The 13,681-nt window shown below is 38.0% G+C and overlaps 4 protein-coding genes across 31 annotated transcripts in view; 2 read left to right on the forward strand and 2 right to left on the reverse strand.

Annotated features, from left to right (window-relative positions):
- Positions 1-22: 22 nt before the first annotated feature.
- LOC126624823 (thioredoxin-like protein CXXS1) lies at positions 23-1,535 on the forward strand. Its single transcript, XM_050293934.1, has 3 exons — positions 23-231; positions 443-565; positions 1,062-1,535. Exons 1-3 carry the CDS (start codon positions 118-120, stop codon positions 1,212-1,214), a joined length of 390 nt encoding a protein of 129 aa, XP_050149891.1. The 5' UTR covers positions 23-117; the 3' UTR covers positions 1,215-1,535.
- A 581-nt stretch (positions 1,536-2,116) lies between these two features.
- LOC126623042 (transcription factor ILR3-like) lies at positions 2,117-4,299 on the forward strand. Its single transcript, XM_050291817.1, has 5 exons — positions 2,117-2,475; positions 3,156-3,218; positions 3,346-3,423; positions 3,519-3,681; positions 3,807-4,299. The coding sequence occupies exons 1-5, from the start codon at positions 2,330-2,332 to the stop codon at positions 4,071-4,073; spliced, it is 717 nt and encodes a 238-aa protein (XP_050147774.1). The 5' UTR covers positions 2,117-2,329; the 3' UTR covers positions 4,074-4,299.
- A 155-nt stretch (positions 4,300-4,454) lies between these two features.
- LOC126623039 (sulfite exporter TauE/SafE family protein 2-like) lies at positions 4,455-6,396 on the reverse strand. The gene is made up of 4 exons (XM_050291812.1): positions 5,590-6,396; positions 5,233-5,367; positions 4,904-5,050; positions 4,455-4,812 (listed from the first exon to the last, which is right to left on the reverse strand). Exons 1-4 carry the CDS (start codon positions 6,361-6,363, stop codon positions 4,504-4,506), a joined length of 1,365 nt encoding a protein of 454 aa, XP_050147769.1. The 5' UTR covers positions 6,364-6,396; the 3' UTR covers positions 4,455-4,503.
- Positions 6,397-10,745: 4,349 nt separating this feature from the next.
- The window catches only part of LOC126623028 (cysteine-rich receptor-like protein kinase 44), a 98,650-nt gene continuing 95,714 nt past the window's right edge, over positions 10,746-13,681 (reverse strand). For 27 of the 28 annotated variants that reach the window (XM_050291732.1, XM_050291730.1, XM_050291721.1 and 24 more), the window contains one exon: positions 10,746-11,018. In XM_050291732.1, coding sequence (XP_050147689.1) covers positions 10,926-11,018 — 93 coding nt within the window. In that variant the 3' untranslated portion in view covers positions 10,746-10,925. The remainder of the gene's footprint in view (positions 11,019-13,681) is intronic. The other variant, XM_050291715.1, reaches the window with a different exon arrangement.

The raw sequence follows: 13,681 nt of genomic DNA on the forward strand, positions 1-13,681 counted from the left end.
GTTTTAATTCCAGAGTTGTCAAAACAGGCACGGATATCTGAATCAAAAACTACAAAAGGGCACCCAACTGAGCCAAAGCCAGAGAAGAAGCAGAGAAGGAAGAGAAGGAAGAGGAAGATGGCAAGTCAACTACATGAAGAGCAGCAGATCCCTAGGCCCAAAGCCATAAAAGTCGACTCTGTGGAGACTTGGGACTTGTATGTTTCCCAAGCCACCAACCAAGGCTGCCCTGTAAGTCTCCTCAACTCTCTCGATTTCCCGTTTCATTCGAGCGGTATTCTAATCTAATCTAAACTACATGAAAATGGGGATTCGAACTTGCACAAAAGAAGCAAACCGCTCTAGCCATCTTGGCTGTTGCACGTGAACATGATTACTTTGAACACAACTTCAGAATTATGAGTTTGTTGTTGAATTGGTTTTTGGTTGGATGTGTTTGCAGATTATTGCACATTTCACTGCTTCGTGGTGCATGCCTTCGGTGGTTATGAACTCATTCTTCGAGGAAATTGCCTCAGAGTATTCGGATGTTCTGTTTCTCACCGTTGATGTCGACGAGGTTAAGGTAATTAACCAAATTTCTTCAAACAAGTATATGTCTAATCTGTATATGTATATGTATTATATCGAATCCGGTAAAGATATATGACAGACACATCTTTGCATTTGATGAGGGTTCTGAACTTGAAGTAGCTTCCGACCTTTTGATCCGCTGTTTTCGAGCCATATCTGCTTCGAGGTTACGGCAGAGTTTACGAACCTTTTTCGGTGCAGACAGATGATTCAAAGAAATGGTGATCAAAGAGGACTAAAAACTCACATTCATGGGAATTTTCGTTTAGGGGTTTGAATGTTGCTTGAGTTTTTGTTTATAATTATTCGGATATCGCTTCCAATCATGCGTGTTTTACAAATCTTTTCGCTACGAAGATAAGAAAGTTGGAAGACTTACCTGTCAAGTACTTGCAGTAATCGGACAATCAAAGAGAGGGACTAAAACCTGCTATTCACGGGGATTTCGTTGTTGTTTATGATGGCGTCTCCTTGTTGTGTTTTCTCAGGAGGTAGCGACTCGACTGGAGATAATGGCGATGCCAACGTTTTTGCTGATGAGGGAAGGTGCAACGGTTGAGAAGCTCGTGGGCGCCAATCCGGAAGAGATAAGGAAAAGGATCGAGGGTTTCGTTCAGTCCATACGTGTGGACGTTGCATAGCAGCAGACTGCAGTGTGATATGATGCAGTTTGAGGTTGTGAAATAAGTGGTTGTGGAGGGTTTTGACACAGATGTATGGGTGATAAGTTTTTCCCTTGGCTGCTGTACGGATGATAAGTTTGTAACATTTTTTCCTTGTATTCTTTCTGTTTTTGCCGCAAAACCAAGTGTAGTGATGTTGTATGATTCATACATGCGACCTTACTTGATGAGACAGTCGTCGTTGTTTGTATTCTTTTTGTCGCTAGTGATCAAATGTGTGTCTTTGAACTTCAAAAGTTGTAAATTGTGCTTGTAAATGCAGTGGGAAATTCGGATGAATGTTTTAAGAAGTTGCTTTTCATTTGAGTTTTAATAGCCGCCTTATGATTTAGGGTAGTAATTTCCACACTTCTGCTTTCTCCTTTACTTTTGTTGATTCTCTTTCTGATGATTTAATCAAAAGTAAAAAAAAGGATTTCATGAGAAAATGAGAGTGCGAAAATCACTTCCCACAATTTAAACCATGATAAACGGTTCTTGGATAACATAGTGAATGCAAGGAGGTTGTAACTCGCGAATAAAGGCATTGATTTTGCATCCGTGATCCTGTGTTTGAATTTCGCTCGACCAAATACCTGCGTCAGATCGAACCAAGCCCAATTTTAGTGGGCCTTGAAATTAAGAGAATGTTAAAGCCCATATTTTCCATGGGTTGGATCCAAAATTAAAAGCCCAAGTGTTTGGAACTCAAGGCCCAATGCAAAGAACCAACAACCAAGGGACTAAAAACAAAATAAGGCAAAATACAAGGGTGCAAAATAAAAAAAGAAGAATTTTTTTAATGGCACTTTTTTGTGGTGTCTGTGCAACGTGGCAACGCACCAGCTCCGTTTTTGCTTGATTTTCCATAATTTGCAACAAAATAATATCTCTCCACTTTTTTCTTTTCCTCCCGCATATATATTTCCAACCACCGAGATCCCCCATCAACCAAAATTCACTCAGAAAATTATTTAATCAAAAAAATTGATTCCGGAATATTCCTTCCCATTGCGTTTCCCGGCCGACCACGGCGGCGCTGCCTCTGCAGGGTTCACCGCCGGAAATTCGGAATTTCCGGCAAGCATTAGAACATGGGTTCCCCGCCGCAGAATCCCAACTGGGTCTTCGATTATGGTGTGATTGAGGACATTCTTGTGCCAGGCGGTGAACTTCCGTCTCTTGACCCGCCCGGTTTCTCTTGGCCGGATCATTCATTTGCTGGTCCGACCGCTCCCAGGTACCGTATCCCCATTTTTGGTAACAAAGTTCATCTTTTTGCTGCAATTGGGGTTTCCTTGCTGTTGAATGCGAATTGGGAATCAATGTCTTTTAATTCTTTTTATTTTCTGGTGATTATCCAATTTAATTTAATACTGTTTTATTTGAATCGTAAATGAGGCATTTGTCGATTTCCTCTCGAATTTGTAAAGAGCTGTCAATTTTTTGCTTTAATTTTGGTCAATTACCCGAACTTTTATAACTGACCAATTTCTTTCTAAACTTTAATTTCAGCTGGGTACTCCTGAAACTTTTATAATTGGTCAATTTCTTCGTGAACTTTAATTTTATAATTCTGGATTTTGTTTATTAATTCTGGATCTTATTTTGTTTGATGAGTGAGAGGTAATATAATAATATTGCAGGACTTAATTTGATGATTTATGATTAGATAATCATAGAGAGAGATTTTTGAATATAATTTTATTGCAAATTACGAAAAATGCTGGCCGTTTTAGTTGAATTTAATTTAATCAAAAGAGGATGCTGTAATTTGATGAGTAATGACATAGACATTGTGTTAAAAGTATTCCTTTTGAACTTTTTCTGGCTGTACTAAGTTGACCAAGATCAACTTTCTCTGTTTTGACGATGAACTCAGCAATGAACTCATTTTCGTGTTGCTGTTTTATTTCTCAGCACGGAATTTGATGACTCATTTGGAAATCCAGGCAGCATGAAGGAAACTGGGTTGCGAAAACGGTATGTCTATTGAGTGCCTGGGCATATAGATTTTGTGTTTGTTTTGGAGTTTAGTTGGAATAACTTTGCTATGTAACTATCCTTCTGTTTCATCGGGATTGAATTGCGCTTATTGTTTCAATCGCAGGGCGAGGACTGGATCAAGCAGTGTGTCTGGTTCTAAAGCATGTAGAGAGAAAATGCGGCGGGATAGACTGAATGACAGGCATGCTCTAGTTCTCTAATGCTCAAAGATCTCTCCGTGTCGTTCTCACTCTTTCTTACTCTCTTTCTCATCTTGACTTTTCGCATAATCCTAAGGTTTGCGGAATTGAGTTCTATCCTTGAACCTGGAAGGCCACCCAAAACTGACAAGGTTGCTATACTGGGCGATGCTGTTCGAATGGTAACTCAGTTACGTGGGGAAGCCCAACAACTAAAGGAGTCAAGTGCAAATCTGCAGGAGACGATAAATGAGTTGAAGGTATGCCTGTGTTTATTTATTATAAGGCATATGAGGATGCGGTTCGTGCAAGAAGTTTTGATACTAAACTGCTTCAATAGCTGAGTCAGTGCTTTCGATAATTTTTATATATACCTTTTCTGCAGGCTGAGAAGAATGAACTTCGTGATGAGAAGCAGAGGCTGAAAGCGGAGAAAGACAACATCGAGCGTCAGATTAAAGCCTTGGGTACTCAACCAAGCTTTCTTCCTCATCCTGCTGCAATCCCAACTCCGTTTTCTGCCCCGGGCCAAGTTGTTGGCGGGAAAATGATGCCCTTCGTCGGGTACCCTGGAATGTCCATGTGGCAGTTCATGCCACCAGCTGCAGTTGATACCTCACAGGACCATGTTCTCCGCCCTCCTGTTGCTTGAGTTGGCAGCTTTGAATTATATCTTACCGGTGCTCATAGAAGCCTTCAAAGTTATTTCTCGTAATTGATTATTTCGTTCCAGCTTTCTACTTTGATTGACTGCTTTTTATAAAAGTTGTAGTTCTCATCAAGCATTACCTCTGTAGATTGTATGATTTTCCATTTTTGACCTGTAAATTGTTCGGGATCGAAGATTTATGTGCTATAAAATGCAAAACTTGGAGGCATTCATGACACTCTTGGTTTATTTTTAGCAATGTTATGTATCGTTGTTTAGTAGTATTTGACATTTCTTTTGACGATCGAGATGCTAGTGAATTTGTTCGACAGGGTGTTAAGAAAGTTCCGAAGTTTGGATTCGGAGTCTAATGAAAGTAGCAACTACGAAATTTGTGTTTGATATGTTTCTTCCGTTGCTTGGGATATTGTTATTAACATGGTTGTTTGAATCCCATGTAATTTCCAGATACAAAATCTCTCCACACTTCAAGAGCCCCAAAGGTAGTCATCAGAACAGTGCTCAAAGCCATCACTATACTAACTGAGAACACAATTAGAGAAGCCCTTCCATACACTTTGATTGCTCTCTGCAGCACCGCCAGTCCGAGAAGCGACGCAACGAAGCACACGATGGCGAAGATGAGTGCAGTATCTGCGTGCTCCATGCCCAGTAACAAGTACTGAAATGCCGACATGGAAGACGAGAAGAATACCATGAACGAACAAGTTGCCGCCGTTACCTGCTCCGGAATGTGAGTTGTTAATAAGCATATGCTTGACAGTTTGGAAGATTAAAATCATAAAAATAAGATGAATTAGGGTAGATTTTACCTCAGGTGCTACCCCAACTTGAAGAAGAAGAGGGCTTATAAGCATTCCACCTCCAATCCCAAAAACACCCCCCAAAATCCCTGCTAGTAGTGCCATTGATGGAAAAACTAGCTTCGATGGTCCAACATTTTGCAGGTCCTGAATATCCTACATAGAAATAAGTAACAAAAATGTTTAGCTTTATCAAAATCTTCGTTAAATGCAGACGTAGGCATAGCCAAGTTGGTTAGGGGCATCCAAGTTCGAATCCCACTATCAATCGTTTAGGTCATACTAGAATATCCTTCAAATGAAAGAAAATCCTGAAAATTATACCAAATGTTTAATACCTTTTGGTTTAAAGTATGAGGTTGAAGGTTCTCTTTTTTGCATAGCATCCAGGCTGTATAGATTATGGCAAGAGGGATTTGGATTGATGAGAGAACCCAATAAGCCATTCCACAAGGCTCTATTTGTGTGATACCCTGCAAAGGAATCGAAGTGTCACAGTCATAAAATTATACTTTGGAACATAATGTGTGTGAGAATCATTCCCAATTGTGCCCGATTGAAATCGACTTTTTCCGAGCATCGAACATAAAACTAATTGGCAATAGCGGGAGATGTTATGACCATTTAAACCATTATGCAATGGTTTATTTCCGCAATATAGGATTTACACTCTCAAAACGAAAGGCTAGCTTTACCTGTCCATACCGATTACCGCGGAGAAGATAGACGAGGCAGAAAGAGCACCAAACCAGAACTAAGACCCCCATTTTTTTCCATGGAATCCCTAGTTTGCAATTTCCTTTTGTCCCCAAAAGGGGTGCCTCTATTTCCTTTTGCTCCAAATATTCACCATCATTTCTCAACCGCAACAGCTCTTCTGACTCCATTTCCCAACGCACCAACCCATTTTTGCAGCTCCTTGAGGTACACCAAGCAAGAAATAGAGCAAAGAGAATAGTAGTCAGCCACTCTGGAAAAGCAAGGTTGCAAATCACTCCAAGGCTCACTCCGAGCAACATGCATGGCTCTGATAGAAGAGCTATGTCATAATCTATCAGACTTTTGCCTCCAAATTTGGAACTTTTGATGCACAAGTTGTACATAACATTTGCAACTGACCCTCCTGTGACCATGAAAGCTGAGAGACTTGAGGCTGTTCTGAGGTCTAGGCCTGCCACTAGGGTTAGTATAGGGATGAAGAGCCCGCCACCCCCGATTCCGCCGGCACTTGATATGGAGGCGGCTATGAAGCAGAATATTCCGGCAAGGACAATGGGGGCTGAGAATTTGAGCTGGGTTTCTTGGAGCTGTGCTCTTTGGTGGCTCAGCCATTGGTAGGTTTGGTTGAGGAAGTTGTCGGTTCTGAGGGCATCTGAGATGGGTTCAGTTTGTTTTGCTTGTGAATGAGTGAAGGTGATGAGAAATATTGAAAGGGAAAGAGTTAAGCATGTGAGTTTTTGGTTGTCCATGATTTGTGTAGATGAGTCATCTTAGAGTAGAGTGGTGTTAAATTTATAAGAGAACAGAAGCAACAGCATCCAAAAAGAACAATAAGAAAAGATAGTTTGTGCTTTTTCTAATGAAATTGATGTGTCATTTCTTTGGTAAGATTGCCCAAATTTTATGAATTTAAGATAAGGTTTTTATTATAGAGGACAACTTGATTCCACTGCCTGATATCTCCAAAAAAAATTCATTAAACATTGATAACTTTTATGGGTTTAATTTAGGGTATATCAGGAAGATTAAATTTGTAGACTGAATTTTGTAAACCAAATGACATAGAAGTTGATAATTGAATTACTACTTAAGTGTTGACTAACATGCTTATTTATTATGGATGACACATCAGTTTTTTTACAAATTTTGTCTACAAATTTGGTGTACCTTACATTACTCTTTTATTAACCATATATTTTTTAAATCACTCTGCCAATAACTGATCCAAAATAAAAATAAAAAATAAAAAGATAAGATAGTTGTGCTTGTTCTATTTCAATTTGATGTTTATTTAGTTGGTAAGACTGTTGTTTTGAAAGGAACTTGAAGCTTATCTATCTAAGAAAAAACAAAGAAAAAGGGACCTTCAACTTTACCTCACAACCATAAGAAACTATGGTCGGGCAAATTAACGGTCACAAAAAATATTTCACCACCTCCCCATCTTTCCCTATGTTTCTGCATAACCGATGGATTGTCCAAAAGATTAAATATGAGAGACATTTTGATTAGTAGTCGATTTTTTTTCGACGAAAAACTTACCTATATCTCTATTTCTCTCATATGTTGAGAGATATAGGTAAAAAATAAAGGTGGGAATACAGTATGTTTTATGTGAGTTTCTCTCAATTTTTAGAGTCGTTATAATTTTAGTTGTCATCAGTTAAACAAGCTACAATTTAAGCATTAAGCACATAAGACATAAAGTAGCTTCACGTGCTCCCTAACGGGTAGAAATTAAGCTGTATCTCTCTCTGTCTTGTCCTACCTGCATCATCACGATTCATGTGAGAACTAAGCAGTATATATATGAACTGTAGAGAGTTTGCTTTCCCGGTATGAATCCGAAGCCGCTAAAGAGCGTATTATTTTGCCTTTCAGTTGCTTGCAGATGAACTCATCTCATGTGTGTATGCTGTCATGAGCATATGTTCATGTGTGTGTGATTGGCCAGCATCTGTCCAGAACAAATTAATATATAGAACATGCATGAGGAATTATGTTCTACATTATCTCACTTGATATGATATTCAAAGGAAAAATAATTTCGATAGGAGTGCGAAAATTATAAAAAAGATAAAAAAAGATTGGATGATATATAACATTGATCACTCTAAATTAAGACCTTCCACTATATGAGAAAAATTAGATTAAGTTTCTCGTAACTTCCAGTAAAACACATAATTACAACCATTTAATCATCATATTTTCATATTTGTAGCTAGGTAAAAAGACATGACGGTCATGATTTGCGGAGTAAAAAGACATGACGGTCATGATTTGCGGAGTCGTGGACTACTAGCTACTAGTTAGAATTTGTTTGACACGCGCTGTTGCAGTGTTACAGTCTTGACCACTACAATTATTGTGCATGTCAATGTGGGTTGGTCCATATGTATTTATTTTATTCTTTTCTGGAAGCAGTGGCGGATCCAGGAAATAATATTAGCGGGGTCAGTAAGAATAGCGTACGTAGCGCAAATTTTTTTATACCAAAAAAAGCATGCATATCGCCATTTCATTGAGTCTTGGTAGACCTGAAATAATTTGAAAATGCATACTACAGACATGTTAATTTATGCAAGGGGTAGCACCCAAGATATTCATGGACATTCATCGGGTTTTGGTAGGCCTGAAGTCGGTTAGAGGGCAAATATGAAGGCAACTCTAATCTTCAAAAGGGCAACACTCAAGGTATCCGTGGACATTCACCGAAGTTCGGAGGGTCAACACCTAAGGTATCTATGGACGTTCATCGAAGTTCGGGGAGTCAACTGAACCCCCCCCCCCCCCCCCACCCCCCCCGGCCCCTTAATGGATCCGCCAGTGTTTGGAAGGTTTGTCTATGTTATGCGTCCGTGTCTTCACGTTCATAGCTTATCTAGTGTGTGGTAGGCAGTGCTATTGTAGTTTTGTACCAGGATATGTTTTTCTCAGATCCACGAATGATAATAAGATGGATCAATTACATTTTACACTCTTCAAATTTTAAGTACTTTGAAATGGATCATTGGGTTCTAAATTCACTTTCTAATTGTTCAATCAGTTGTTGAAGATTGATTTAGGAGAAGCCGAAGCTCCAATATTAATGAGATTTTTTTGTCCATGATAATATAAATGTGGCTTACACATTAGCCTATGTATCGAATTACACACTTGCAACGTCATTAATTTAAAGAACCTATATATGTTCGAATAATATGAAAATATAAATTAATACGATTCAAAAACCTTATAATATATATGAGAAAATCAAAACTATGAACCATTTTGAATGTCACTGTCAATGGGCAAATGCGGAAGTCCAGATAACTGATAGATTAATTTGATAAACCCTAATTCCTTATGTCATGTATGCATGCTGGTATTGTTTGATTGGTAGGACTTAATTAATTAGCACCAAATCCATCGTCTAGATCTTGAACGGTTTATATGAAGAAGACTAGGACCTAAGGATATTTGCTTTTGATCGATCAAATACATATCATGCACGCGGCGGAGAATGAGTAGTGAATTTTTGCTGTTTCGGTCCTTGCCTACTTGAACCATTCCAATTAGTCTTTTCTAATCTTGATTAGTGAAAACGGTAATGTTAAGGAATACCATCTAGTTAAATTATATTTTGTAAATTATATGACGTGATTATTGATGATTGAATTATTACTTAAATACTAATTAACATGCTTATTTCTATAAGTGACACACATAATGTGATCTTAAAAGTTGTTTACTAAGCAATCATCCTTATAATGTAGAAGGTGAAACCTGCTAGGACATTACAAGGATCTCATTTGAAAAAAAAAATGTTTTGGATATGAGTAATGTTGAGGAAAACTAAATTTTTGTAGACAAAATTTGCAAACCAAGTTAAATGATGTGTCACCAACAGAAAATAAATATATTTATCAACGCTTAAGTAATAATTCAATTCAATCATCAACTTCTATGTCAGTTAACTTATAAAATTTTATTTACAAATTCAATCTCCTTAACATTTACTCTTTGGATATATAACTGCTGAGTGGGCTGTCAGAAGACGTCGTTGTAATGGGAGCATTCTTTTTTCTTTCTTCTGATCAGTAGTAGTCAATTTTATGTTTACCAAAAAGTGATCATGGAAAATAACACCATAAAAGACAGATACAGGTGAAAAGAGATCAAACAAAAGTTGATTCTGGATATTCATCGTCGTCAAATTCGAATCCGTTCAGTTTAGTGGAAGTCTGCAACAAATTATAATGCTTGCACTATTTTCTTCGTCATCTTTCTGTTTTTAGGGTAAAGTAGTGGTGAAGGTAAATGACAATTAACTAGTTGAACTAGTCATGATTTCTTTGCAGCATATATTTCACTCCACCCAGCTAATTAGTTACTAACTCTAGTCAAATCAAGGAAAGAAATGCATATATAAGCGCTCATGCGATAAAAGGTCAATAACTTAAAGATAATGTTACGTGTTTTGGACTAATTCCACAATATTTTTTATAGTCAAAGTCGTTTATTTTTTAGATCTTCATTCAATAACCATTTTTATAAAAATTCTTCCAAATTAAAAAGCGTTTCTGACAAAGACATAGTATAACCAAAAAGACAGTAAAATGTTTATGACAATGTTGCATATGAAGTGAACAAACATCTCATTTTATGCAACGCATGCGATGAAGATTAGTCATAGAAGGTTGATAGAGATGGGAGTGGTGGGCGACATGCCAAATTAATCAGGATCCTATCCCTTCCTATCAGTTTAGACCCTTCAAAAGAAATCTTTTGGCTTGAACTTGTGCCACATGTTCAATGAGCCTTTTTTTTTTATTGCTTTTATTCAAACCCAATTGAATCAACAAACCATGAACGCCAAATTTTTTTCATCAAATGCTTGGATCTTTTCAACACCGATAGGGAGAGAAGATGGTCAAACCGTGGCCGGTGTGTGCAAGAGGAGGAAGGTAAGTGGTGGCGTGAACGGGGGTGAAGAAGAGGAATGATTGTTGAACAAAAACAATAAAAATAAAATAAAATAACGCTCATTAAATATATGACACAACTCTAAGCAGTTAGATAATTTCTTTTAAGCAGTTCAAATTAAAAGAGCAGGATGAAAGGAGAGAAATAAGAGAGGAGAAAATTCAAGTCCAATTAATCAAAGTCGTCGTTTGATTGGTAGACTGGTCCCAAAACAACTCTTAGTCTCTCTCTTATACATTACAAGCCTTATTGCAATTACTTAAACCATAGAAAAGAAAAATGAACAAAATAAATGGTAAATTACACATTATGATTTCAAAAACAATGCAGTTTCCATCTTAAAGAGCTATCTAGGATATACTTCGGTGATCAATGAAACCTCATTTTCTGACGCTTTGATAGAGCTGCTCTTGGATTGATCCGACCCAGTTGTAATCACCTCCGAACTATTCTTCCATCCCAAAGTCATGTCAGATCCAACGTTACTATCTCTGAAAAATGCTGGTTGTGAAGGTACTAGAAGTGTGACTGAGTAACTATTAAGCATTAGAACAATAGCATCATGGTTGGCCTATGGGCTATATTTTCTTGCACACATAGCAACCCAATATGGATGCATCTCATTATTTCATTTCTTGAACCCTTCGTCAACGCTGGATCTATTAGATTTGAAGCTGTCCCTTCCCTCCAACATTTCCATGCCTGCGTTGTGAAATTCGTAGAAATATAGTTAGAGATAAATTATTTTTCTGTCCGCTCACTATCTCCAAAACTAAGACACCAAAACTATAAACATCTGACTTAACAGAAAAGTGCCCATGCATCGCATATTCTGGAGCCATATATCCACTGCATATCGAAACAAGAATAATAGATGTTGGTTTTATGATCACTAACTTAGATGAGAACTTTGGATTATTGATATAGATTAACACAAATATAATATAAGCCATGTAGCCTCGTCGAGTACTTACTAGGTCCCCACAATTCGAATGGTATTGCCTTGTGTTTGATCAACCCCAAACAATTTTGCCATGCCAAAATCTGATATCTTGGGAGTCATTTCTTCATCTATCAAGATATTACTGGCTTTGAGATCACGATGAATAATTCTAAGCCGTGAATCCTCATGAAGGTAAATGAGCCCTCGAGTAATGCCTACTATGATTTTGTAGCGCCTATCCCAATCTAGTTGTGCGCGCTTGATTGGGTCTGCATGTTCAATTCAAACCAAGGTTACAATGTTTCTTGTATGTTACAAGAATGAGGTTTTATGGTAAAATTTTGAAGTTAAAGCTAAAATTGTACAAAGAGAACATTGAAGCATAAATACCAAATATGATGTGGTCCAGACTTGCATTAGGGACAAACTCATAAATAAGAAGCCTTTCAACTCCTTCCAAGCAGAAACCCAAGAGCCTAACTAAGTTTCGGTGTTGAAGCTTTGCCACTAACAAGACCTCATTTTTAAACTCCAAATCTCCTTGTCCAGAAGTTATGGAGAGCCTTTTCACTGCTATTTCTTGTCCATTATATAACCTACCCTGAAAGAGTATCAAAACAAAAAGGTTGCATTCAAGGAATATATACATGAAATTGGTGATGTTGCCCATATATATCATCATGTTGTTAAGATTGGCAGGTTAGGTTTTTTCACAATAAAGCCGGCCTCGGTGTTATGATCAATAGTGGAACAATCACGATATGTTGTATTTTATTTCGTAAGGTATGATGGGAGAAACTTATCTTCAATAGATGTGTTATATATTACCTTGTAAACAGAACCAAATCCCCCTTGTCCTGGTTTATTGGCTTCAGAAAAGTCATCTGTGGCAATTCTAATGGTGTCAAAATCGAATTGCAAGGATTCTGCACTTCCAATTTCGTCGACGTCTTCGCCTGTGGTACAATTTTAACAAAAAATTTATATGTAACATAATTAGATCTAGATGAAGTAACAGTACTAGGCTTCCCACTTGAAGCAAATTGAGTTAAATTAATGTTACTGTGTACGTACCTGGAATTAAATTACTTTGAAGCTTTTTCTTTGCCTTCCGTAATCTTATACAAATGCCCATGAACATTACTAGTACCAAAGAAGCAATAATTGGCACAACAATAATGATGACAGTCCGAGATTTGCTGCTCTGCGATCCTGCAAAGTAAAATCAGAAGTATATCTTCTCTAATCACATGAGATTCTGAATAACATGTTTAAGTGATGGATCTATCAGATAGAGGAGTTACCATTGATGTTTGTGGTATTGGTTGATGGTGGAGGAGAATGTATTGGTGGTGTTATTGGTGGCGGAGATGGCAGTTGTGTGACAGTTGTAGGGTCATAGAAGGGGTAAACCTCGAATCTAAAGTAACAGCTAGGTCTATTAACTCTCCCACCTTCTTTCCCGTAAAAATATTTGGAGATATCTCCAAAAGCCCTAACTAAGCAATCACTGCACTTTTGCTCTGATATGTCTGGCGTGCATTGCGCGAGTGCAAATATTGTTTGCAAAGTTGGGGCACTTGTGTTTCCGAATGCAAATTTCCGAAGAGAACCGCCAGCTGCAGCTTCACTTCTTATGCTGGCCAGCAACTTAACCAGCTCTTGGTTGAATCCTTCCAGGCCAGACGACGATATGTTTTTAATGTTATACAGCGTTCTAGTAGGACTAATTTCCATGACGCCATAGATGGTGCGGTTTGAGTAGCGTAATATGCATTTGTCATACCAACCAATTGCTTCCTTCTGATTAGGGCAACGCTGAGGGAGAGCATATCGGGAATTATTTAGGCAGCTACGGCAATCTTCCGCCTTGACATATCCGTGACAAAGTCCGATTGCTTAAATGTGCTCGTTCGACGAGTTTAGGCGATAGGATGCATTGTAAAAGCCATACCCGTTGCCGTTTTCGTTGGAGGGCAGAGAGGAGAGGAGACGGTTGTTGAGGGAGTTTGCGCAGGGCAATTGTGTGTTGAATTGGAGGGGTTTGAATGGTGCACGACCTCTTGTATTTATAGTAGTTGTATATCTGCTGCGACATCCAGACTAAAATAATATTCCTCAGAATATTATCTTTAATATCCCACGGATTGCTTTTCAAT

The sequence above is a fragment of the Malus sylvestris genome, chromosome 5 (assembly GCF_916048215.2).
Source record: "Malus sylvestris chromosome 5, drMalSylv7.2, whole genome shotgun sequence".
Classification (NCBI taxonomy): Eukaryota; Viridiplantae; Streptophyta; class Magnoliopsida; order Rosales; family Rosaceae; genus Malus; species Malus sylvestris.

Excerpts from the sequence above, each read along its gene's own strand:
- LOC126624823 (XM_050293934.1), top strand. The coding sequence starts at position 118 with ATGGCAAGTCAACTACATGAAGAGCAGCAGATCCCTAGGCCCAAAGCC. Across the intron at positions 232-442 it reads CCACCAACCAAGGCTGCCCT|ATTATTGCACATTTCACTGC; the intron begins GTAAGTCTCCTC and ends ATGTGTTTGCAG. Across the intron at positions 566-1,061 it reads TTGATGTCGACGAGGTTAAG|GAGGTAGCGACTCGACTGGA; the intron begins GTAATTAACCAA and ends GTGTTTTCTCAG.
- LOC126623042 (XM_050291817.1), top strand. The coding sequence starts at position 2,330 with ATGGGTTCCCCGCCGCAGAATCCCAACTGGGTCTTCGATTATGGTGTG. Across the intron at positions 3,219-3,345 it reads GAAACTGGGTTGCGAAAACG|GGCGAGGACTGGATCAAGCA; the intron begins GTATGTCTATTG and ends TTTCAATCGCAG. Across the intron at positions 3,682-3,806 it reads AGACGATAAATGAGTTGAAG|GCTGAGAAGAATGAACTTCG; the intron begins GTATGCCTGTGT and ends CCTTTTCTGCAG.
- LOC126623039 (XM_050291812.1), bottom strand. The coding sequence starts at position 6,363 with ATGGACAACCAAAAACTCACATGCTTAACTCTTTCCCTTTCAATATTT. Across the intron at positions 5,368-5,589 it reads GCGGTAATCGGTATGGACAG|GGTATCACACAAATAGAGCC; the intron begins GTAAAGCTAGCC and ends ATTCCTTTGCAG. Across the intron at positions 4,813-4,903 it reads AAGTTGGGGTAGCACCTGAG|GTAACGGCGGCAACTTGTTC; the intron begins GTAAAATCTACC and ends ATTCCGGAGCAG.